The following is a 26,207-nucleotide window of genomic DNA, read 5'->3' as shown; positions in this document are numbered from 1 at the left end:
CTCACTCAGAACGGAGCGCCCCACCCAAATCCACGGATTCAGTGGGTGGCTTGGCCTCTGTCAGGTCTGACCTCGGAATTCCTGCAGCAGTTGCAGACACAATTCTGGCTTCGGCGGATTCGACAAACGTTCAGTACGAGGATAGGTGGTCCGCTATATGCCGCTGGTGTTCAGATAGGGGCATTGCAGATCCCTTTTCTGCGGATTTAGTCCGAGTATTGGAGTTTTTGCAAGCTCGTTTGGAAGAAGGCCTGGCGGCTTCGACCATTCATTCGTGGCTACTCCACCGCTATTTCCACTTTTCACACCCCTGTCGATGGTGCTCTTCTGGGGCAGCACCCCTCGCATGGCGCTTTCTTGCTGGCGGAGCGGATTCGACCTGGCGCTCAGGCGAACCAGTCCACCTTGGGATTTGTCAATTGTGCTAGATTGGCTGTCCGGTCCAACTTTCTCACACCTATCGGCTATTTCCATTCAGTTGTTAACTTGGAAAGCTGTTTTTCTGGTGGCGGTAACATCTGGACGTAGGGTCAGCGATTTACATGCTATGTCGTCCGACCCGGCGCTGACTGTGTTTCACACGGATCGTGTCAGTATTCGCCTCCCAGATACTTACCGACCGAAGGTCGATCACGCTTTCCATGTGACAGCTCCTATCGAACTTCCTACTCTTACCCAGCCTTCCACATCGGGGACCACTCCTACGAGCACTCACCCGTTGGATGTCCGTAAGACGCTCAAAGTCTATATCAAACGAACGCAGGGAATCCGTACGGGTACCCAGCTGAATTTGGAGCCGGCCAAGCACGTTTATACAGCACTATCAGCTCGATACACATTCCCGTAATCGTGCGAGCTTTGGCCGTTCTGTTCTCTCCAGTGGACAGTGTCCTGCCACCCTGACCGAGTGAGTCTTGGTTTATTGGTTTGTTTTTTGACGCTGCTGTACAATAATTGCGTATTATTGACATATCTGCTACTGTGAGCTAACTACATGTACCCCCTTTCGATTCTCTCAGGAGTTATTTGTCGATTGTGAGCGGTATTTACATTCCCCCCTACGGTGCTCACTAATAGACACATGGTGGGTGGGGCTTTGTTGACATTCGCACCACGCGGCGTTGTCTCACTATGCTAAATGGAGGTCGTCTTTGAGTACACTTCCTCCCTGTCAGTTCCCTCCCATAATGCCTCGCGAAGCATAACTGGGACAAGTGACAGGTGAGTGTTATGGCGCCTGTTCAATTTTTTTTTCCATGATCTGATCGCTATCTTTTTGTGTGTGCTTGGACAGAATTCCCTCCTCCCTGGCCTCCGGTCTTTGGGAGTATGTGTTTATGCATAATATGTACCCCAAGGACGATCTCTATGAAGAAGAATTAACCAAACCTGAAGAGGTTTTCAATTCTTCGAAGAGAGTCGTCCTTGGGGTAGGGCCTCCCGCCTCCCTGCAATTCTGTTCACTGATATATTCAGCAGAAGGAATGATGATACGGGTCTAGGAGCCTACCCAGTTGGTGCGCATGCGTAACGGGAGGTAACTCTGTGAGGTAGGGGCCGTATAATAAATAAAAGAGTTTATTTATTGTTCAATCTTTTTATTCAAAAAACATTGATACAACTGTCACAGGACATTTTTCAGCCGGAAAATGCATAATATGTACCCCAAGGACGACTCTCTTCGAAGAATTGAAAACCTCTTCAGGTTTGGTTAAGTTTTCCAACAGAACTCCCCTTTGCTTTTGGAATTATATTTTGAAGGTTTACTAAATTATGAAACAGAATCGATCCTTCCAAAACCAGCATCTTGTTCCATGTGGCAGGTGCTGCGGAAGGTGAGTGTGTTGCTGGGATACACAGATGTGACGCCGTACATCTGCAGCCACCTGCCGTTTCTCCTCAGTCAGTGGCTCGAACTCAGCTACCCGCTCGCGGACTTCCCCTACAGGTTACTGGGCGTAGACAGCTTAGTAGCATTCTTCAGGTAACTGACATCATGCTTTGACCATGCTGATAGTCTTTCTCTCCTTTGGGCAGAAAAGAAAAAAATTCAGATAGAAAGAGAATGGTTCATTGTAATGATAGATGCCTTCCTTTCGAACAAGACATTCTTTAAAAGACTTCTGTATCACCCTCATGTCATCCGTGGCCAGAATCCGGAATACAAGCACGAACACATGCATGTACATTGCTGTCTGAGGGTCAACGAAAAAAATCAATCATGATAACGGATCTCATTGTAGCATATTGTTTAACAAGCTCCACTCCTTGAGATCAGATACTATTTTTGCCGGCAGAAACAGTACTGGCATTACTAGTGCAAAGGGAAGAGAAAGTTTCATTTCAGTTCTGCTCAGTATTTGTAACTTTGTAAATTCCTAACTTTCTGTAACATTCACAAATACAATATGGAGTATCTGTCCTGTGTCCAATCCTAACTTCTGTTGGGACTGTTGCAGGTCATATGGCGACGTCTTAGTGCCTGGCCTGTTCATGTATGGCCTGCTGGAAGACATCCAGACACTGGCCACAGACACTGAGCAGGGCTGGAAGCAGATCATCATCGACAGCATCCCCAACATCGTCACCCACATCCTGCCGTTGTTTGCAGCTTCTACCTCAGAGGAGGTTGCCAGTGACCGAGAGGTGAAGAAGAGAACAAGCCTTGCTTCGAGGCGTTATGACGTGTTGGTGAAGGAGGTCACAAGTGAGGTAGGATATGTTACACTCTGATGTTTGAGCATCTGTCATAACAATACTATTGATGTTTGAAGATGAATGTAAGTAGGGATAAAGTGGAAAGCCATTGATAACACAGATCATGTTTTAAGTCTTCCACTTATATGTAGCTCACATATTTGAAATTGACGCATTAACTTGTGTTACTGGCACACAAGGATAAGTTGAGCATCAACCTGACAATTGACCTGTATTAGCATGTATGAGTGCTGCCGACTGGCGCTTGCCATCATTAGCGAAGGGGCCCCAAGTTGTCTGCGATCAAGTGTAGTGCGACTTTCGACACACCGACGTGAGAGTCTTATGAGCAAGGCGTGTGCAGCTGCATGCCGAATCAATTTCATCGTCATGCAATGCACGTGCACTAACCTACATCTGCTGTACCTTTTACAAACCAAATGGGTTTGCTCATTGCCGTGCACCGCCTACTTCTCGTAAACGTGTTCTCTGCGCCGGTCCAACTTAGCATTGTTTGCCAGTGGATATGTTAAAATAATTACATGGTTTGTCAGTCAGTAACTTTATGCTTCAAGGGTTGTGTTTGCAGGTGATAGATCGAGAGATTCATGCTAACCTAGACATCATCATCGTCAACATCCTGATGTGTCTGCACGGAACTGGAAGTGAGGTGGCAGACGGCAGGTACACCACCAAATGATATAAATATTCGGAAAGTGTACTGAGTGCGTGTCCTGGCAGTACCTGCATCATGGTATTCTGTTAATGCTGTCGGTTAAATGTTCCTGACTCAGTAGTTTAGGTGTTAATCAACGTTTGGTCATTCACTTACTTACCATGATGTCATTTTTTGTATCACATTTACTTTGACAGTAACTTCCATGTCGAGTGGCACAAGAAACCCGTGAAGATCCTGGCTAAAATTGTCTTCAACAACCCATTCTTGCAGGCGACTATCAGGATCGGGTGGTCAGACTCACTGACTTGGTTGGTGCTTGTCATCCTGTCCTAGATTGATGCTCATGTCAATCACTGGTCGAGACTCGATTTTTGACAGATCGCCATAAAATAGCTGAAATATGTCTGAGTGTGGCATTTAAGAACACAGAAAACAAAGTGTATCACAAGAAAATGTATCATAACAGCTCCAGTCATCGAAAGTACTTTGCAGAGAGGACCACAATGTTCCAACCATGTTTGCTGTCATATATCACTGTCTCAATAGTTAATAGACCAGCAAGTGATGGTCACTGTTGAGTTTCATCAATGTGTATTGTCAACCATTGGATTTCAGTTATTAAGAGGTTGGAGGTATGCAGACTGAGGATGAAAGGACACTGACTCCCTGACTCGTGTGTTTCAGCTGCTGCCCGGACCCGAACCCCCCCAGTTACAACAGCTACATCATCAAGTCAACGCTGGACTACCTCACCAACAGCTTCTCAGGCAGCGCGGCCAGGTCCCTCGTGTCTGTACTGGCTAAAACACAGGTACTACTCAAATTACTTTAGAGTGAGTGAGTGAGTTTAGTTTTATGCCACTTTTAGCAATATTCCAGCGATATCATGGCGGGAGACACCAGAAATGGGCTTCACACATTGTGACCATGTGGGGAATCGAACCCGGGCCTTCGACGAGTGCACGCTTTAACCACAAGGCTATCCCACTGCCCCAAATTACTTTAGAGCTGGATTTACTTATTCCACATTTCAAGTGGTCACAGGTTTGTCTCTTTTGTTTTGACTTGATCAAGCTTCTAATTGGATTAAAAAGATGCAAGCATTGGATTAACTACAGACACAAAGGAAATATCTGTTATCATGTTGTTTGTTTTAGATGGGCATTTGGTATGCCTAATATTTTGCATGTTTTTTGGCCTTCAGATTTGAACTTTTTCTGAATCATGGTGGATGTGGTGATGAATATGTTAGGGATAATGATGATGATAAAATGTAGTGGCGATGATGATGATGATGATGATGATGATGATGATGATGATGATGATGATGACAATGGCGATGATAGTGACGACAATGATGATGATATAACTCTTGTTACCCATGGTGGAGGTGTTGATGGTTGAGATGATGACGATGACAACAAAGATGATGATGATATAACTCTTGTTACGTATGGTGGAGATGGTGATAGTGGTGATGATGATGATATAACTCTTGTTACGTATGGTGGAGATGGTGATAGTGGTGATGATGATGATGATATAACTCTTGTTACATATGGGTGAGGTGGTGATAGTGGTGATGATGATGATGATATAACTCTTGTTACGTATGGTGGAGATGGTGATAGTGGTGATGATGATGATGATATAACTCTTGTTACATATGGTGGAGATGATGAAAGTGGTGATGATGATATAACTCTTGTTACGTATGGTGGAGATGGTGATAGTGGTGATGATGATGATGATATAACTCTTGTTACATATGGGTGAGGTGGTGATAGTGGTGATGATGATGATGATATAACTCTTGTTACATATGGTGGAGATGGTGATAGTGGTGATGATGATGATGATATAACTCTTGTTACATATGGTGGAGATGGTGGTAGTGGTGACGTTGATGATGATATAACTCTTGTTACGTATGGTGGCGATGGTGATGATGAAGACGACGATGATGATATAACTCTTGTTACACATGGGTGAGGTGGTGATAGTGATGATGATGATGATGATATAACTCTTGTTACACATGGTGGAGGTGGTGATAGTGGTGATGATGATGATGATATAACTCTTGTTACGTATGGTGGAGGTGGTGATAGTGGTGATGATGATGATGATATAACTCTTGTTACGTATGGTGGAGATGGTGATAGTGGTGATGATGATGATATAACTCTTGTTACACATGGGTGAGGTGGTGATGATGAAGACGATGATGATGATTTAACTCTTGTTACACATGGTGGAGGTGGTGATAGTGGTGATGATGATGATGATGATATAACTCTTGTTACATATGGTGGAGGTGGTGATAGTGGTGACGATGATGATATAACTCTTGTTACACATGGGTGAGATGGTGATAGTGGTGACGATGATGATGATATAACTCTTGTTACGTATGGTGGAGGTGGTGATAGTGGTGATGATGATGATATAACTCTTGTTACATATGGTGGAGGTGGTGATAGTGGGTGATGATGATGATATAACTCTTGTTACATATGGTGGAGGTGGTGATAGTGGTGACGATGATGATGATATAACTCTTGTTACAGTATGGTGGAGGTGGTGATAGTGGTGATGATGATGATATAACTCTTGTTACACATGGTGGAGGTGGTGATAGTGGTGATGATGATGATGATATAACTCTTGTTACATATGGTGGAGGTGGTGATATGGTGGTGATGATGATGATATAACTCTTGTTACATATGGTGGAGGTGGTGATAGTGGTGACGTTGATGATGATATAATTCTTGTTACACATGGTGGAGGTGGTGATAGTGGTGAGGATGATGATGATATAATTCTTGTTACATATGGTGGAGATGGTGATAGTGGTGATGATGATGATGATATAACTCTTGTTACACATGGTGGAGGTGGTGATAGTGGTGATGATGATGATGATATAACTCTTGTTACATATGGTTGAGGTGGTGATAGTGGTGACGTTGATGATGATATAACTCTTGTTACACATGGGTGAGATGGTGATAGTGGTGGCGATGATGATGATATAACTCTTGTTACGTATGGTGGAGGTGGTGATGATAAAGACGATGATGATGATATAACTGGTTGAGGTGGTGATGATGATGATGACGATGATGATGATGATATAACTCTTGTTACATATGGTTGAGGTGGTGATAGTGGTGACGTTGATGATGATATAACTCTTGTTACACATGGGTGAGATGGTGATAGTGGTGGCGATGATGATGATATAACTCTTGTTACGTATGGTGGAGGTGGTGATGATAAAGACGATGATGATGATATAACTGGTTGAGGTGGTGATGATGATGATATAACTCTTGTTACGTATGGTGGAGGTGGTGATGATAAAGACGATGATGATGATATAACTGGTTGAGGTGGTGATGATGATGATATAACTCTTGTTACATATGGTGGAGGTGGTGATAGTGGTGACGTTGATGATGATATAACTCTTGTTACATATGGTGGAGGTGGTGATAGTGGTGATGATGATGATGATATAACTCTTGTTACACATGGGTGAGATGGTGATAGTGGTGGCGATGATGATGATATAACTCTTGTTACGTATGGTGGAGGTGGTGATGATAAAGACGATGATGATGATATAACTGGTTGAGGTGGTGATGATGATGATGACGATGATGATGATGATATAACTCTTGTTACACATAGTGGAGGTGGTGCTAGTGGTGAGGATGATGATGATATAACTCTTGTTACATATGGTGGAGGTGGTGATAGTGGTGAGGATGATGATGATATAACTCTTGTTACATATGGTTGAGGTGGTGATAGTGGTGACGTTGATGATGATATAACTCTTGTTACACATGGTTGAGGTGGTGATGACGATGATGATGATATAACTCTTGTTTCACTTGGTGGAGGTGGTGATAGTGGTGATGATGATGATGATATAACTCTTGTTACACATGGTTGAGGTGGTGATGACGATGATGATGATATAACTCTTGTTTCACTTGGTGGAGGTGGTGATGGTGGTGATGATGATGATTATGATGACGACGACGATGATGATGATAGAACTCTTGTTACACTTGGTGGAGGTGGTGATGGTGGTGATGATGACGATGATGATGACGATGATGATGATATAACTCTTGTTTCACTTGGTGGAGGTGGTGATGGTGGTGATGATGATGATGATGATGACGATGATGATGATAGAACTCTTGTTACACATGGTGGAGGTGGTGATGATGATGATGATGATGATGATGATATAACTATTGTTTCACTTGGTGGAGGTGGTGAACTCTTGTTACACATGGTGGAGGTGGTGATGGTGGTGATGATGATGATGATGACGACGAAGATGATGATAGTGTAACTCTTGATACATTTGGTGGAGGTGGTGATGATGATAATCAGTGATGGTGGGGGTAGTGATGATGACGACGATGAAGTTAGTGTTGTTGATAATTGGAGTGATGATGCTAGTGATGATGATGCTAAAAATGATGATGATGCTGACGACAACGATTATGATGGTGACGACGACAATGGTGATGATGATTATGACAATGATGATGATGATGATGATGATGATGATGATGATGATGATGATGGGAGTTATGGTGATAATGATAGCAGTGATGTCCTTGGTATTTCAGGACTCAATCCAGAGAGTCCTCCTGAAGCTGGCTACCAGTCTGTCCACAGAACATCGTATCCAGGAAAAGCGCCGGATTCTGAAAATGTACCAACTGTTTGTGGAGATGCTTCTCCCGGAGTTTGCCAGCACCCTTGGTGGCAGCTGGGGTTTCATTCTGAGGGATGTCATCCATCGGCTAGTGCATGTAATCAGGGACATCAACACACAACACAGGTAAGTACTTATATAGGCCTACAGATTGATGCTACATATTGATGCTACAGATAGGTGCTTACAGATAGATGCTACAGATAGGTGCTTACAGATAGATGCTACAGATAGGTGCTTACAGATAGATGCTACAGATAGATGCCACAGATAGGTGCTTACAGATAGATGCTACAGATAGGTGCTTACAGATAGATGCTACAGATAGGTGCTTACAGATAGATGCTACAGATAGGTGCTTACAGATTGATGCTACAGATAGATGCCTATAGATATATGCCTACAGATAGATGCTACAGATAGGTGCTTACAGATAGATACTACATATAGGTGCTTACAGATAGATGCTACAGATAGGTGCTTACATATTGATACTACAGATAGGTGCTTACAGATAGATACTACAGATAGGTGCTTACAGATAGATGCTACAGATAGGTGCTTACAGATAGATGCTACAGATAGGTGCTTACAGATAGATGCTACAGATAGATGCTACAGATAGGTGCTTACAGATATATGCTACAGATAGGTGCTTACAGATAGATGCTACAGATAGATGCTTACAGATAGATGCTACAGATAGATGCTACAGATAGGTGCTTACAGATAGATGCTACAGATAGATGCTTACAGACAGATGCTACAGATAGGTGCTTACAGATAGGTGCTTACAGATAGATGCTACAGATAGGTGCTTACAGATAGATGCTACAGATAGGCGCTTACAGATAGATGCTACAGATAGGTGCTACAGATAGGTGCTTACAGATAGATGCTACAGATAGATGCTACAGATAGGTGCTTACAGATAGATGCTACAGATAGGTGCTTACAGATTGATGCTACAGATAGGTGCTTACAGATAGATGCTTCAGATAGATGCTTACAGATAGGTGCTTACAGATTGATACTACAGATAGTGCTTACAGATAGATGCTACAGATAGGTGCTTACAGATTGATGCTACAGATGATGCTACATATAGATGCCTATAGATATATGCCTACATATGGATCCTACAGATAGATGCCTACAGATAGATTCCTATAGATGTATGCCTATATTTGGATGCCTACAGATGTATGCCTACAGATAGATGCCTACAGGTGGATGCTACAGATAGATGCCTACAGATGGATGCTACAGATACATGCCTATAGATGGATGCCTGCAGATAGATGCCTACATATAGATGCCTACAGATAGATGCCTATAGATATATGCCTACATATAGATACTACAGTCAGTATAGTCAGGGCTATTTAACATGATAGTTACATTTTGTTGAAATGAAACGCCAGGTCATGACCAAGTTGCTCTCCATTGGCCATAGGGAATGTTTAGCATCTACCTGACGATATATATCTTGATATGACTTATCTATATTTCAGAAACAATTTTGTGATTGACCATTAATCTAGTATGAAGATATGAAGCTTGATATGTCTTTTTTCATTTTTCCAGAGATGTCTTTGTGAGTGACCATGAATCGAGGCAATCCATGATAGAGGCATGTATTGGGCTGCTCCACGACATCTGTACAGTGGCCCTGGAGAGTTGTCCGGAGGTGGGTTATCTCCCCTGCGGGAAGACCTTGGTTTGAGAAATCTGCAGGAACGTTTTTTCTTTTTCTGATTCAGTTTCAAATAGTTATAAGTCACAGGGGTATAGCTGGTATGCCATTTTACCATGCTTGGATCCATGTCTGGGGTTTGAAACTCCCGATTGGTCCCGATTTTATCATCTGTAAATTCTTCTTCATAGAGATCGTCCTTGGGGTACATATTATGCATTTTCCTGCTGAAAAATGTCCTGTGACAGTTGTATCAATGTTTTTTGAATAAAAAGATTGAACAATAAATAAACTCTTTTATTTATTATACGGTCCCTACCTCACGGAGTTACCTCCCAACTGGGTAGGCTCCTAGACCCGTATCATCATTCCTTCTGCTGTCACTGCCATGAACAGACGTATGTAATACTTCATGAGCCGGACGTAGCTGAACTTTCTGATGAACCAGAAATTGAATATGTCTCAAACACCACCTGTATGTATGGTCTTTATTTGCTTATGAAAGGAACAGTAAAGCTTTACAGTTGGTTGTTTCATAATTGTGACTTTGTATTAATTCTAAATCGCGAACTTTCCCGTTGTTTACGCACGTGTTTGCTTTCAGGCCTTTTCATCCTGTTCGGTCTGTGGACAAAGTATTCCAGAAGACGGGACACGATGCGGAATCTTGTCCAATATGTCTTGGGTTTTCCCCCCGGGCCCAAAAGAGGAGGGTGGCGGATCGCTCTTCTACCGGAGAGAATCGTGGCGGGTGGGGAACTGGCGAGGGTCCCCGTCTAAGGCTAAAAAGCCGTCAAAAAGGGAAAAAATCCCGTGGCCAAACCCCCTCTCCCGCCAGTACTGGTGGCTTTGACATGTCTATAATGGAAACCTTGTTTCAGCAGCATATGGACTCTGTGAAGTCCCCGTTGAGTGAGTCAGTTGGAGGTCTCCGGCAGGAGTTCCTCGCTCACTCGGGGAGGCGGAGGAAGTCAGGGGTGGGATTGCCGGGCTCGGCTCGATCCCTCAGCCTTGAGGCGTCTGTTGACCCGTTGCCTCTGGCTTGGTCCGGATGCCTCGGCTGCCCCGGAGGGAGGTGCTCCCAGTCCCCTCTCGGAGTTGGGCGCAGGGACCGTTGAGTATTCCTGGTGTTCCGGTCCCTGCGCCTCCCGCCCCATGAAGCCGGAGGCACCAGTTCTGCCTGGCCTGCCTCCAGCGTCACCGAGACCCGGGTCCATGCAGCCTGCTGGCTGCGGCGTGGAGCAGTCTGTCTGCTCTTCCCTTTCTGTGCTTCCTAGTGTTAGGCAGCCCACCGGGTCGGGGTTAGGGTCCTCTTTGGGAGGGCCAGCCTCTGACTTCGGGCTCGGAGCGCCGAGGCAATGGAGCAGGGGAGGTTGAGGAGCATGGCGGAGGCTTCCGTTTTGCCGGCTCTGCGGGAGGTCGGCAAAAGAATTGCCGAGGGCCTACCCAAGCAGCGGTGCCTGTTGGTTGCGTGGACTCGGCTGAGTTCCGCTTGCCTGGCGAGGCGTTTGCCCCTTGGCAACCCTCGCAGGCCGCATCCGCATTTGCCGCCGTTGGTCTCCAGGCGTGGTTGATCCCCTCTTGTCTGGTGCCCGAGTCGGTTCGACTTGCGGATCTCGTGCGGCGCTACCAGCAGGGGGAGGACTCCCTGTTTGTAGTTCCCATCGTTGGCGAGTGCATGTTCACTTCCGTTAAGCCCTGGGGGGAGGCTCGGCTTCCTCCAGAGCAGCTCCGGCTGCTCGGCAAGAGGCGCCTCACTCCACCTTGCCCTCGCGGAGCATCCCCTGCGACGCGCGTGCGGACCTCTGAGGAGGTCTACGGGCAGCTATGCAGCAGGTGCGGTCAGTGGTCCACGAGGCCTACCTCTCCTCGATTCAGAGGTCGGCCCTGGGCGGAGGGCATGCTGGCGGCGTTTACGCCACATGTCGTGCTGCTCCGTCAGCTCTCGGAAGTTCAGGCACACCGGCGCGACTCTTTGCGGTCTGCAGCGTCGGCGGTGATGTCGCAGTCATGGGGATGCGCCAAGCTGTGGCTGTCGGCGTCTAGGTACTCGCGGCAGCGGCGCAGCAAACCTTGCTGGCCTCCCTTTCCGTCTGGGGCGACCCTCTTTCCAGGGGCCCAGCAGGTCATACGGGAGGCTGCTGCTGCAGCTACCTCCTTCAAGGATTCTAAGGCCTTGTTGGAGCACCCGCGGGTGTCTGGCGGCGCTCCGTTCCACCTTCCTCCTCCGGGGCGCAGCCTACGCCCGAGTCTGCCTGCTGGCTTCCGGCGCTTGGTAGGGGTAGGCGGAGGCACAGGTCCGCCAAGGGTAGGGGCAAGGAGCAGTCCTCGACTAGCTCCCAGCCTTTCAGACTGCCGCTCAAGCCGTGTGTCACACCCAGTCAGCTCCGCTACTAGGGTCCACGCACGCGCTCCTACCCCATATCCCAGTGGGAGGCCGCCTCTCTCTATTCCTGCCGGAATGGGAGAAGGCTACCAACAACGCTTGGGTGCTGGCCACGGTCAGCATAGGCCATTTACCACTGTGGAAGCGAGGTCCGCCCGACTTCACTGGCATACGTCGCACTCCGGTGCCGTCATGTCAAGCCAGGGCGGACATATTGCGCGACGAAGTTCAGGCTCTGCTGGACAAGTCCGCAATCGGCGCATTCCACCGGGGAGAGGAACAGGCGGGATTTTTACTCCGCGTACTTCCTCGTCGAAGAAAGACGGCGGGTTCCGTCCCATTCTCAACCTCAAGGGGTTGAATCGCATGCTAAAGTACCATCCTTCAAGATGGAGACACTGCTTTCGGTGATCTCATCTGTTCAGCCTGGCGATTGGCTCCGTCAATCGACCTAAAGGATCGCGATATCTGCATGTACCAAAACATCCATCGTTCAAGCAGTACCTTCGGTTCTCTTACGGACGGGATGTGTTACCAATTCAGGGTGCTCCCCGCCCGGCATATCGACTGCCCCAAGGGTGTTCACCAAGCTCATGTTAGTCCCAGCTACCCTAGCTTCGTTAGCAAAGGAAGCGTTGTTACCCTTACCTAGGCGACTGGTTGCTCCGAGCACTAACTCAGCCAGCGAGTCAAGATGCTACTCACACAGTGATAGACATTCTAACTTCGACTGGGGTGGATCATCAACCTCAAGAAATCCGACCTGGTACCCACCCAGGACTTGGTTTTTCTTGGGTAGCGATTCAAGCGAACAAGGATCTCGTTTCCTTGTCGCCCGACCCGGATCACCAGAGTTCAGGAGATGGTCTCTTCATTCCTCTCCCAGCCCCAGGCACCAGCACGGACTTGGCTCCGTCTACTGGGCCATATGGCGGCGACGATCTCTGTAGTGTGGCGGGCGCGGTTGAGGATGCGTCCTATACAGCAAGCTTTGGCTCGGCTGTGGACTCACTCGGAGGATCTGGAGCGCAGTCTCACAGTCCCCGAGTGGTTGACACCTCACATTCAGTGGTGGACAAATGTCGGGAATCTCACCAGGGGGATCCCCTTGGAAATCCCGACGCCAGCTCTCACAGTTCAGACCGATGCGTCCCTCACGGACTCTGGTCCGAAGCCGAAGCCCACCTTCACATCAACGTGTTGGAACTGAGAGCTGTGCGGTTGGTATTCGAGCGCTTCAGAGAGCATGTCCGTGGCCAGGTAGTCTGTCTTCAGTTGGACAACCAGACGGCCATGTCGTACATCCTGAAGCAGGGAGGCACGGTGTCCCCAGCGCTCCTCCGGGAGGCGTGGGACTTTCTCCTCTGGTGCGACCAGTAGGATTGTCAGGTACTCCCTGTTTATCTCCCGGGGCTGGAGAACGTGCGAGCAGATGCGCTCTCTCGCCGGATCCTGGCCCCGCACGAGTGGATGCTCGACAGGCAGATTTTCACAGTAATCTCTCCCAGTTGTGCGGGTGCGTTCCAGGTGGATCTGTTTGCGTCCGGCGGGACTCATGAGACACCCGTGTTCTGCTCTCGGATACGGACCCAGGGTGTTGGCTGCCGGCGCCTTCCTGCTGGATTGGACGGGCAAAGTGCTCTGGGCGTTCCGCCGTTACCACTCATTCCCCATGTCCTTTCACAGCTGTCCACCCAGCCAGCTCGGCTACTTGTGCTACTGGCACCGCTTTTGGCGTCACAGAGCTGGTTTCGGTAATTCTCAGGTTTCTAGCTCAGCCTCCTGTTCTATTACCTTTACGACTGGACATTCTCACTCAGAGCGGGCCCACCCAAATCCGCAGTTCAGTGGGTGGCTTGGCCTCTGTCGGAGTCTAGCTTCTCGAGAGCGCGAATTCCTGCAGCAGTTGCAGACACAATTCTGGCGAGGCGGAGTTCGACAAGCGTTCGATGCGAGGGATAGGTGGTCCCGCTTATGCGCGCTGGTGTTCAGATAGGGGATTGCAGATCCCTTTTCTGCGGATTTAGTCCAGTATTGGAGTTTTGCAAGCTCGTTTGGAAGAAGGCCTGGCGGACCGACCATTCGTGGCTACTCCACCACTATTTCCACTTTTCACACACCTGTCGATGGTGCTCTTCTGGGGCAGCACCCTCTCGTCTGGCGCTTTCTTGCTGGCGCGGAGCGGATTCGACCTGGCTCAGGCGAACCAGTCCACCTTGGGATTTGTCAATTGTGCTAGATTGGCTGTCGGTCCAACTTTCTCACACCTATCGGCTATTTCCATTCAGTTGTTAACTTGGAAGGCTGTGTTTTGGTGGCGGTAACATCTGGGCGTAGGGTCGGTGATTTACATGCTATGTCGTCCGACCGGCTGACTGTGTTTCACCGGATCGTGTCAGTATTAAGCCTCCCAGATGCCTTACCGACCCGAAGGTCGATCCAGCTTTCCATGTGACAGCTCCTATCGAACTTCCTACTCTTACCCAGCCTTCCACATCGGGGACCACTCCCTCTGAGCACTCACCCATTGGATGTCCGTAAGGCGCTCAAAGTCTATATCAAGCGAATGCAGGGGAATCCGTCACGGGTACCCAGCTGTTCTGTTATTACGGTGGCGGAAGGCTGGTCTGCCAGCGAGCAAGCAGACTTTGTCTCGCTGGCTAGTTTAAATATATTTGTGCTGCTTATCAGGCTAAGGGCAAGCCTCCCATGAGGGGTTGAAGGCTCACTTTCGGTCAGGGCAGTAGCGCGTCAAAGCTTTTGCATCGGCACTCCCCATTGAAGAGATCTGCTCTGCAGCTATTTGGAGCCGGCCAAGCTTGCGTTTATCACGGCATTATCAGCTCGATCACGCATTCCACGTGTCGATGCGAGGCTTTGGCCGTACTGTTCTCTCCAGTGGACAGTGTCCTGCCACCCTGACCGAGTGAGTCTTGGTTTATTGGTCTGTTTTGCCGGCTACTGTACAATATTTGTATTATTGACATGTCTGCTACTGTGAGCTCACTCAGAGAACATGTACCCCTTTTCGATTCTCTTAGGAGTTATTTGTCGATTGTGGCGGTATTGCATTCCCCCTCACGGTGCTCACTAATAGACACCGTGGGTGGGGCTTTATTGACATTCACACTATGTGCGTTGTCTCATTATGCTAAATGGAGGTGCGTCTTTGAGTACAATTCCTCCCTGTCAGTTCCCCTCCCATAATGCCTCTGGCGGGCGATAACTGGGACAAGTGACGGGTGAGTGTTATGGCGTCTGTTCAATTTTTTCCATGATACGATGGCTATATTTGTGTGTGCTTGGACAGAATTCCCTCCTCCCTGGCCTCCGGTCTTTGGGAGTCTGTGTTTATGCATAATATGTACCCCAAGGGCCGATCTCTATGAAGAAGAATTAACCAAACCTGAAGAGGTTTTCAATTCTTTGAAGAGAGTAGATCCTTGGGTAGGGAACCTCCGCCTCCCATAATTCTGTTCACTGATATATTCAGCAGAAGGAATGATGATCACGGGTCTAGGAGCCTACCCAGTTGAATTTGCGCATCGCTAAGGGAGGAGTAACTCCATTGAGGCAGGGACCATTATAATAAATAAAGAGTTTATTTATTGTTCAATCTTTTATTCAAAAACATTGATACAACTGTCACAGGACATTTTTCAGCAGGAAAATGCATATTATGTACCCCAAGGATGACTCTCTTCGAAGAATTGAAAACCTCTTCAGGTTTGGTTAAGTTTCATGACATCCAAGCTTCTGGGTTGTGAGGATTCATGAAAATTGTACTTTCTTCTTCATAGACATCGTCCTTGGGGTACATGTTATGCATTTTCCACGCTGATAATGTCCTGTGACAGTTGTATCAATGTTTTTGAATAAAAAGATTGTACAATAACTAAACTTTTTTATTTATTATCTAACCTGATGGAGTTACCTCCCGTTAACATATCTTGCTATGAATAATACTATAGGCCCGTATCATCATTCCTTCTGCTATCTCACAATAATGAAGGCGTGTTCGATGTGTAGAAGCAGCTGTATTCTCCAAAAGAAATTGAAAGAGATATGTCTGAGACACCACCTGTATGTATGGTCTTTATTTTATGTCCTTGAAAGGAACAGTAAAGCTACAGCGGTCGGTTGTTTCATGATTGTGACTTTGTATTAATTAATTTCACGCTATCTTTCCCATTGTTTACGCGCATGTTGCTCTGCCATGGCGGGAAGTTTAGCGTGCCAGCATTGGTTGTAATAATATTGCGTATTGAACCAACTATTTCTTCCCGTGGTATCCTTCACATCCATTTTCAATGTTTTCTCTGTGTCTATTAGCTGCTGGTCGGCTGTTAGCTACATGCTTTGCGTGTTTGCTTTCAGGCGTTTTCCTCCTGTTAAGCTCTGTGCACAGAGCATTCCCAAGGCTGACGGCCGCCATGACAAATGTATTGTCTGTCTGGAAAAAGCGGACCATATTTCTGAAACCTGTGAAATATGTATGGGTTTTCCCGGGGCCCAGAAGAGAAGAGGCGGTATGATTTTCTCTTTTAGAAATCGTGGCGGAGGGAACTGACCCAGGTCCCCCGTCCAAAAGCCAAAAGCCTCGTAGGCAAGGCAAAAAGTCACGCAGCCAGTCGCCTTCTCACGCTCCTAGTAGCGGTTTTGACATGTCGTTAATTACGCAGATGTTCCAGCAGCACGCAGACTCGATGAGGTCCCTCGTTCATGAGACGGTTGGAGGACTCCGGCAGGAGTTCCTCGCCCACTCTGAGCGTGGGGCGGAGAGTCTGGGGGTGGGATCGCCGAGCCCGGCTCGATCCCTCGGCCTTGAGGCGTCTGTAGATCCGTTGCCTCTGGCTTCGGGTCCGGACGCCTCGGCTGCCCCGGAGGGGGAGGCTTCACTCCCAGTCCCCCTCTCGGATATCCATGGATACTGGGGAGGTAGAGGAGCAGGAGGGTGCCTTCCGTTTTTCGTCGGCTTTGCGGGAGGTGCGGCAACGCATTGCCGAGTACCTACCCCAGGCCGCGGTGCCTGCCGGCCGTACAGACTCGTCTGAGTTCCGCCTGCCAGGCGAGGCGTTTGCCCCTCGGCAGCCTACGCAGACGCTGCTCCGTATTCTACCATCGTTGGTTCAGGACGTGGTTGATCCCCTCTTGTCTGGGTTTCGCCTCCGTTTCGACTTGCCTGAGCTTGTCTGGAGGTACCAGCTGGGGGAGGATTCCCTGTTCGCTGTTCCAGTGGTGATGATGAGTGCGTTTTACTCGATTAAGCAGGGGAGGCTCGGCTTCCTCGAGCAGCTCCGACTGCTTTCGGCAGAGGCGTAAGTTGACACCGTTTGCCCTGCGCTGGTTTCCCCTGCGGCATGCGTGCGGACCTCACGAGGTCTCACGCGGAATGCCATGCAGCAGGTGCGGTCGTGGTCCATGAGGCCTACCTCTCCCTCGATACAGAGGTCGGCCCTGGAGGGAGGGGCATGCTGGAGACGTTTCTCGCATAATGCGTGCTACTCCGTCAGTTATCCGAAGTTCAGGCACACCTGCGGCAGCGACTCCTTGCGGTCCGCTCGTCAGGCGGTGATGTCGCGCCAGTCATGGGGATGCGCCAAGCTGTGGCTGTCGGCGTCTCGGTGCACCGGCAGCTACACAGCAGAGACCTTGCTGGCCCTTCCCTACCGTACCAGGAGCGGCGTTGTTTCCTGGGGCCCAGCAGGTCATGCGGGGAGGCTGCCGCTGCAGCTACCTCCTTCAAGGACTATAAGGCCTTGTTGGAGCACCGATGGGCTTCGCCCGCCCTCGGCTCCGTTCCACCTTCCTCCGCCCGGTGCAGCGCAGCCTACACCGAGTCCGCTGGCTGGCCGGCGGCTTGGCAGGGGTGGCGGAGGAACAGGTCCGCCATAAGGGTAAGGGCAAAGAGCAGTCCTCTTCGACTAGCTCCCAGCCTTTTAGCGAACACGGGAGGTCTGCCCGACCTCCCGTTAACCCATCAGGCTGTAGACCCAGCCGTGTCACTCCAGTCAGCTCCGCTACCGGGACCACGCAGCTCTTACCCCACATCCCAGTGGGAGGCCTCTCTCTCTATTCCTGCGGGTGGGAAGGCTACAAACAACACTTGGGTGCTGTCCACCATAAGTGTAGGCCATTTACCACTGTGGAAGGCGAGGTCCGCCTGACTTCACCGGCATACGCCCGCACTCGATGCCGTCATGTCAGGCAGAGGCGGACATATTAGCGCGGCGAAGTTCAGGCTCTGCTGGACAAGTCCGCTTAATCGGCGCATTCCACCAGGAGAGGAACAGGCGCGGGATTTTTACTCCACGCATTTCCTCGTCGAAGAAGAAAGCCGGCGGGTTCCGTCCCATTCTCAACCTCAAGGGGTTGAATGCGACGCGAAGTACCATCCTTCAAGATGGAGACCGCGGCTTCGGTGATCTCCTCTGTTCAGCCTGGCGATTGGCTCACGTCAATCGACCTCAAGGATCGCGTATCTGCATGTGCCCATACATCCATCGTTCAAGCAGTACCTTCGGTTACCAATTCAGGGTGCTCCCCTTCCGGCATATCCACTGCCCCAAAGGGTGTTCACCAAGCTCATGTTAGTCCCAGCTACCCTGGCTCGCCGCTTCATAGCGGAAGGCGTTGTTACCCTTACCTCGACGACTGGTTGCTCCGCGCACTAACTCAGCCAGCGAGTCTAGATGCTACTCACACGGTGATAGACATTCTAGTTCAACTGGGGTGGATCATCAACCTCAAGAAATCCGACCTGGTACCCACCCAGGACTTGGTTTTTCTCGGGGCGAGGTTCCAAACACACAAGGATCTCGTTTCCTTGTCGCCCGACCGGATCACCAGAGTACGGGAGATGGTGTCTTCGTTCCTCTCCCAGCCCCAGGCACCAGCACGGACTTGGCTCCGTCTACTGGGCCATATGGCGGTGCCGATCTCTGTAGTGTGGCGGGCGCGGTTGAGGATGCGCCCTATACAGCAAGCTTTGGCGAGTCTGTGGGCTCACTCGGGGGACCTGGAGCGCAGTCTGACAGTCCCTGGGTGGTTGACACCTCACCTTCAGTGGTGGACCAATGTCGGGAATCTCACCAGGGGGATCCCCTTGGAAATCCCGACGCCAGCTCTTACAGCTGGGCAGTCTGTCGGTGTCCGGACTCTGGTCCGAAGCCGAAGCCCACCTTCACATCAACGTGTTGGAACTGAGAGCTGTGTGGTTGGTTTTCGAGCGCTTCCGAGAGCATGTCCAGGGCCAGGTAGTTCGTCTTCAGTTGGACAACCAGACGGCCATGACGTACATCCTGAAGCAAGGCGGCACGGTGTCCCGAGCGCTCCTCCGGGAGACATGGGACTTTCTCCTCTGGTGCGACCAGTGCGATTGTCAGGTACTCCCTGTTTATCTCCGGGGCTGGAGAGCGTCGAGCAGAGCGGCTCTCTCGGCCCGGGATCCTGGCCCGCACAGTGGATGCTTTCGACAGGCAGATATTCAGAGTTATCTCCCAGTTATGCGAATTCGTTCCAGGTGGATCTGTTTGCGTCCGGCGGAACAAATCAGACACCCGTGTTCTGCTCTCGAATACCGGACCTGAGGCGTTGGCTGCCGCACGCCTTCCTGCTGGATTGGATGGGCAAAGTGCTTCATAGGCGTTCGCCGTTACCACTCATTCCCCATGTCCTTTCACAGCTGTCCACCCAGCCAGCTCGGCTGCTTACTACTGGCACGCTTTGGCGATCACAGAGCTGGTTTCGGTAATTATCAGGTTTCTAGCTCAGCCTCCTGTTCTATTACCTTTCACGACTGGACATTCTCACCAGAGCGGAGCCCACCCCAATCCAAGGATTCAATGGGTGGCTTGGCCTCTGTCAGGTCTAACCTCGAGGTACGCGGAATTCCTGCAGCAGTTGCAGACACAATTCTGGCTTCGGCAGGGATTAGACAAGCGTTCAGTATGAGGATAGGTGGTCGCTATCTTGCGCTGGTGTTCAGATAGGGGATTGCAGATCCCTTTTCTGTGGATTTAGTCCGAGTATTGGAGTTTTTGCAAGCTCGCCTGGAAGAAGGCCTGGCGGCTTCGACCATTCGTGGCTACTCCACCGCTATTTCCACTTTTCACATCCCTGTCGATGGTGCTCTTCTGGGGCAGCACCCTCTCGTACAGCGCTTTCTCGCTGGCGCGGAACGGGTTCGACCTGCTGTCAGGCGAACCAGCCCACCTTGGGATTTGTCAATTGTGCTCAATTGGCTGTCCGGTCCAACTTTCTCACACCTATCGGCTATTTCCATTCAGTTGTTAACTTGGAAGGCTGTTTTTCTGGTGGCGGTAACATCTGGGCGTAGGGTCGGCGATTTACATGCCATGTCGTCCGACCCGGCGCTGACTGTGTTTCACACTGATCGATCACGCTTTCCATGTGACAGCTCCTATCGAACTTCCTACTCTTACCCAGCCTTCCACATCGGGGACCTCTGCAACGAGCACTCACCCATTGGATGTCCGTAAGACCCTCAAAGTCTATATCAAACGAACGCAGGGAATCCGTGGGTACCCAGCTGTTCTGTTATTCACGGTGGCGGAAGGCTGGTGTGGCCGGGCGAGCAAGCAGACTTTGTCTCAAGCTGGCTAGTTTCATGTATTTGTGCCGCTTTTATCAGGCTAAGGGCAAAGCCTCCCCTGAGGGGTTGAAGGCTCACTCGGTCAGGGCAGTAGCAGCATCAAAGCTTTTGCATCGGCACTCCCCATAGAAGAGATCTGCTCTGCGCTATTTGGAGCCCGGCCCTGCTGCGTTTATTCGGCATTATCAGCTCGATACACATTCCCGTGAAATCGATGCGAGCTTTGGCCGTTCTGTTCTCTCCGATTGGACAGTGTCCTGCCACCCTGACGAGTGAGTCTTGGTTCATTGGTTTTGTTGGCGCTGCTGGTCAATACTGAGTTTTATTGACATGTCGCTAATGGGGCTAAATAACCTCATTTCGATCCCTCACGACGGTATTTAGGTCGGTTGTGGCGTTTTGACATTCCCCTATGGTGCTCACCAATCGACACGTGGTGGGTGGGGCTTTGTTTACATTTAAGCACCGTAATGCGACTTGATATCTGAACCTCTGAGGAATTAGGTCTTTAAGTACAATCCTCCTGTCAGTTCCCCTCCCACAATGCCTCTGCGAGGCGAAAACTGGGACATGTGACAGGTGAGTGTTATGGCGTCTGTTACATTTTTCAATTGATCGATAGCTATTTGTATGTGCTTGAACAGAATTCCCTCCTCCCTGGCCTCCGGTCTTTGGGAGTCTGTGTTTATGCATAATATGTACCCCAAGGGCGATCTCTATGAAGAAGAATTAACCAAACCTGAAGGGTTTTCAATTCTTCGAAGAGATTAGATCCTTGGGGTGAAGCCTCCCGCCTCCCGCAATTCTGTTCACTGATATATTCAGCAGAAGGAATGATGATACGGGTCTGGAGGCCTGCAGTTGAGAGTAGCGCATCTAAGGAGGTAACTCATTGAGGCAGGGACCATTATAATAAATAAAGAGTTTATTTATTGTTCAATCTTTTTTATTCAAAAACATTGATACAACTGTCACAGGACATTTTTCAGCAGGAAAATGCATATTATGTACCCCAAGGACGACTCTCTTCGAAGAATTGAAAACCTCTTCAGGTTTGGTTAAGTTTCATGACATCCAAGCTTCTGGGTTGTGAGGATTCATGAAAATTGTACTTTCTTCTTCATAGACATCGTCCTTGGGGTACATGTTATGCATTTTCCACGCTGAAAATGTCCTGTGACAGTTGTATCAATGTTTTTGAATAAAAAGATTGTACAATAACTAAACTTTTTTATTTATTATACGGCCCCAACCTCGTGGAGTTACCTCCCGTTGCGCATGCGCACCAACTGGGTAATCACATAGGCCCGTATCATCATTCCTTCTGCTGTCACTCACATGTGAAGACGTGTTCGATGTGTAGAGCAGCGCTGTATTCTCCAAAAGAAATTGAAAGAGATATGTCTGAGACACCACCTGTATGTATGGTCTTTATTTTATGTCCTTGAAAGGAACAGTAAAGCTTCGCGGTCGGTTGTTTCATGATTGTGACTTTGTATTAATTAATTTACGCTATCTTTCCGTTGGTTTACGCACATGTTGCTCTGCCATGGCGGGAAGTTTAGCGTGCCACGTGGTTGTAATATTGCGTATTGAACCAACTATTTCTTCCCGTGGTATCCTTCACGTATTTTTCAATGTTTTCTACGTGTCTATTAGCTGCTGGTCCGCTGTTAGCTACATGCTTGCGTGTTTGCTTTCAGGCGTTTTCCTCCTGTTCGCTCTGTGCACAGAGCATTCCCAGGGCTGACCGCCATGACAAATGTATTGTCTGTCTGGAAAAAACGGACCATATTTCTGAAACCTGTGAAATATGTATGGGGTTTTCCCCCCGGGCCCAGAAGAGAAGGGCGGCGGATTTTCTCTTTTATCGAGAAATGCGTGAGGCGGGAGGGGAACTGACCCAGGTCCCCCCCGTCCAAAGCCAAAAAGCCTCGTAGGCAAGGCAAAAAGTCACGCAGCCAGTCGCCTTCTCACGGCTCTAGTAGCGGTTTTGACATGTCGTTAATTACGCAGATGTTCCAGCAGCACGCGGAGCTTCGATGAGGTCCCTCGTTCATGAGGCGGTTGGAGGACTCCGGCAGGAGTTCCTCGCCCACTCTGAGCGTGGAAGCGGAGAGTCTGGGGGGGATCACTGAGGATCGCCGAGCCTGGAGGCTTGTAGATCCGTTGCCTCTGCCTTCGGGTCCGACGCTTCGATCCCTCGACCTTGAGGCGTCTGTAGATCCGTTGCCTCTGGCCGGGTCCGGGCGCCTCGCCTGCCTGCCTGGAGGAGGCTTCACTCCCAGTCCCCTCTGTGCCGGATATCCATGGATACTGGGGAGGTAGAGGAGCAGGAGGGTGCCTTCCGTTTTTAAATCGGCTTTGCTGCGGGAGGTCGCGACGCATTGTCGGTACCTACACCAGGCCGCGGTGCCTGCCGGCCGTACAGACTTCGTCTGAGTTCCGCCTGCCAGGCGGCGTTTGCCCTCGGCAGCCCTCATGAGCGCTGCTCAGTATTCTACCATCGTTGGTTCAGGGACGTGGTTGATCCCCTCTTGTCTGGGTTTAAGCCTCCGTTTCGACTTGCCTGAGCTTGTCTGGAGGTACCAGCTGGGGAGGATTCCCTGTTCGCTGTTCCAGTGGTGGATGAGTGCGTGTTTGCCGATCGCCTTTGGGGAGGCTCGGCTTCCTCGAACAGCTCCGACTGCTTTCGGCAAGGGCGGTTGACACCACCGTTTGCCCTCGGCGGGCGCCCTGCGGCATGCGTGCGGACCTACTTTGAGGTCTACCGAATGCCATGCAGCAGGTGCGGTCGTGGTCCATGAGGCCTACCTCTCCCAGGCCGATACAGAGGTCGGCCCTGGAGGCGGAGGGCATGCTGGAGACGTTTCTCCGCGTAATGTCGTGCTACTCCGTCCAGTTATCCGAAGTTCAGGCACACCTGCGGCGATCTCCTTGGCGGTCCGCTGCGTCGGCGGTGATGTGCGCAGTCATGGGGATCGCATAGCTGTGGCTGTCGACGTCTCCGTACTTTCGGCAGCTACACAGCAGACCTTGCTGGCCCTTCCCTACCGTCTGGGAGCGACGTTGTTTCCTGGGGCCCAGCAGGTCATACGGGAGGCTGCCGCTGCAGCTACCTCCTTCAAGGACTATAAGGCCTTGTTGGAGCACCCGTGGGCTTCTCGCCCCCGCGCTCCCGTTCCACCTTCCTCCGCCGGGGTGCAGCGCAGCCTACACCCGAGTCCGCTGGCTGGCTTCGGCCGCTTGGCAGGGGTAGGCGGAGGAACAGGTCCGCCAAGGGTAAGGGCAAAGAGCAGTCCTCTTCGACTAGCTCCCAGCCTTTTCGCATGGGGCGGAGGTCTGCCCCGACCTCCGTTAACCCATCAGGCTATAGACCCAGCCGTGTGTCACTCCCAGTCAGCTCCGCTACCGGGACCACACACGCAGCGCTCTTACCACATCCCAGTGGGAGGCCGCCTTCTCTCTATTCCTGCGGGTGGGAGAAGGCTACAAACAACACTTGGGTGCTGTCCACCATAAGTGTAGGCCATTTACCACTGTGGAAGCGAGGTCCGCCTGACTTCACCGGCATACGCCGCACTCCGGTGCCGTCATGTCAGGCAAGGGCGGACATATTGAGCGACGAAGTTCAGGCTCTGCTGGACAAGTCCGCAATCGAGCGCATTCCACCAGGAGAGGAACAGGCGGGATTTTACTCCACGTACTTCCTCGCGTCCCGAAGAAAGACGGCGGGTTCCGTCCCATTCTCAACCTCAAGGGGTTGAATCGCATGCTAGAAGTACCATCCTTCAAGATGGAGACACTGCGCTCGGTGATCTCCTCTGTTCAGCCTGGCGATTGGCTCACGTCAATCGACCTCAAGGATGCGTATCTGCATGTGCCCATACATCCATCGTTCAAGCAGTACCTTCGGTTCTCTTACGACCGGTTACCAATTCAGGGTGCTCCCCTTCGGCATATCCACTGCCCCAAGGGTGTTCACCAAGCTCATGTTAGTCCCAGCTACCCTCGCTCGCTCCGACCTGGTACCCACCCAGGACTTGGTTTTTCTCGGGGCGAGGTTCCAAACACACAAGGATCTCGTTTCCTTGTCGCCCGACCGGATCACCAGAGTACGGGAGATGGTGTCTTCGTTCTTCTCCCAGCCCCAGGCACCAGCACGGACTTGGCTCCGTCTACTTGGCCATATGGTGGTGCCGATCTCTGTAGTGTGGCGGGCTCGGTTGAGGATACGCCCTATACAGCAAGCTTTGGCGAGTCTGTGGGCTCACTCGGGGGACCTTCAGTGGTGGACCAATGTCGGGAATCTCACCAGGGGGATCCCCTTGGAAATCCCGACGCCAGCTCTTACAGCTGGGCAGTCTGTCGGTGTCCGGACTCTGGTCCGAAGCCGAAGCCCACCTTCACATCAACGTGTTGGAACTGAGAGCTGTGTGGTTGGTTTTCGAGCGCTTCCGAGAGCATGTCCAGGGCCAGGTGGTTCGTCTTCAGTTGGACAACCAGACGGCCATGACGTACATCCTGAAGCAAGGCGGCACGGTGTCCCGAGGGCTCCTCCGGGAGACATGGGACTTTCTCCTCTGGTGCGACCAGTGCGATTGTCAGGTACTCCCTGTTTATCTCCCGGGGCTGGAGAACGTGCGAGCAGACGCTCTCTCGCCCGGATCCTGGCCCCTTGCAGTGGATGCTTTCGACAGGCAGATATTCAGAGTTATCTCCCCAGTTGTGCCGGGTCGTTCAGGTGGATCTGTTTCGTCGGCGGGACAAATCAGACACCGTGTTCTGCTCTCGAATACCGGACCTGAGGGCGTTGGCTGCCGACGCCTTCCTGCTGGATTGGATGGGCAAAGTGCTCTGGGCGTTCCCGCCGTTACCACTCATTCCCCATGTCCTTTCACAGCTGTCCACCCAGCCAGCTCGGCTGCTTGTGCTACTGGCACCGCTTTGGCCGTCACAGAGCTGGTTTCCGGTAATTACGACTGGACATTCTCACTCAGAACGGAGCGCCCCACCCCAATCCAAGGATTCAATGGGTGGCTTGGCCTCTGTCAGGTCTAGCCTCGAGGCACGCGGAATTCCTGCAGCAGTTGCAGACACAATTCTGGCTTCGAGGCGGGATTCGACAAACGTTCAGTATGAGGATAGGTGGTCCCGCTATGCGCGCTGGTGTTCAGATAGGGGGATTGCAGATCCCTTTTCTGTGGATTTAGTCCGAGTATTGGAGTTTTTGCAAGCTCGCCTGGAAGAAGGCCTGGCGGCTTCGACCATTCGTGGCTACTCCACCGCTATTTCCACTTTTCACATCCCTGTCGATGGTGCTCTTCTGGGGCAGCACCCTCGCATTACAGCGCTTTCTCGCTGGCGCGGAACGGGTTCGACCTG

The 26,207-nt window shown here is 50.4% G+C and overlaps 1 protein-coding gene across 1 annotated transcript in view; it reads left to right on the top strand.

Annotated features, from left to right (window-relative positions):
* The window catches only part of LOC124277804 (serine-protein kinase ATM-like), a 120,121-nt gene that overhangs the window by 45,267 nt on the left and 48,647 nt on the right, over positions 1–26,207 (top strand). Inside the window, 6 exon segments of the mRNA XM_046713519.1 lie at positions 1,824–1,984; positions 2,460–2,712; positions 3,287–3,381; positions 4,061–4,187; positions 8,038–8,252; positions 9,714–9,816. Of these exon segments, the coding sequence (XP_046569475.1) occupies positions 1,824–1,984; positions 2,460–2,712; positions 3,287–3,381; positions 4,061–4,187; positions 8,038–8,252; positions 9,714–9,816 (954 nt within the window).

This window comes from Haliotis rubra, unplaced genomic scaffold (genome assembly GCF_003918875.1).
Source record: "Haliotis rubra isolate DU_JTF1 unplaced genomic scaffold, ASM391887v1 Scf228, whole genome shotgun sequence".
NCBI classification, from domain to species: domain Eukaryota; kingdom Metazoa; phylum Mollusca; class Gastropoda; order Lepetellida; family Haliotidae; genus Haliotis; species Haliotis rubra.
The sequence above is the reverse complement of the archived record's forward strand: the minus strand, read 5'-3'. Positions and strand labels throughout refer to the sequence as shown.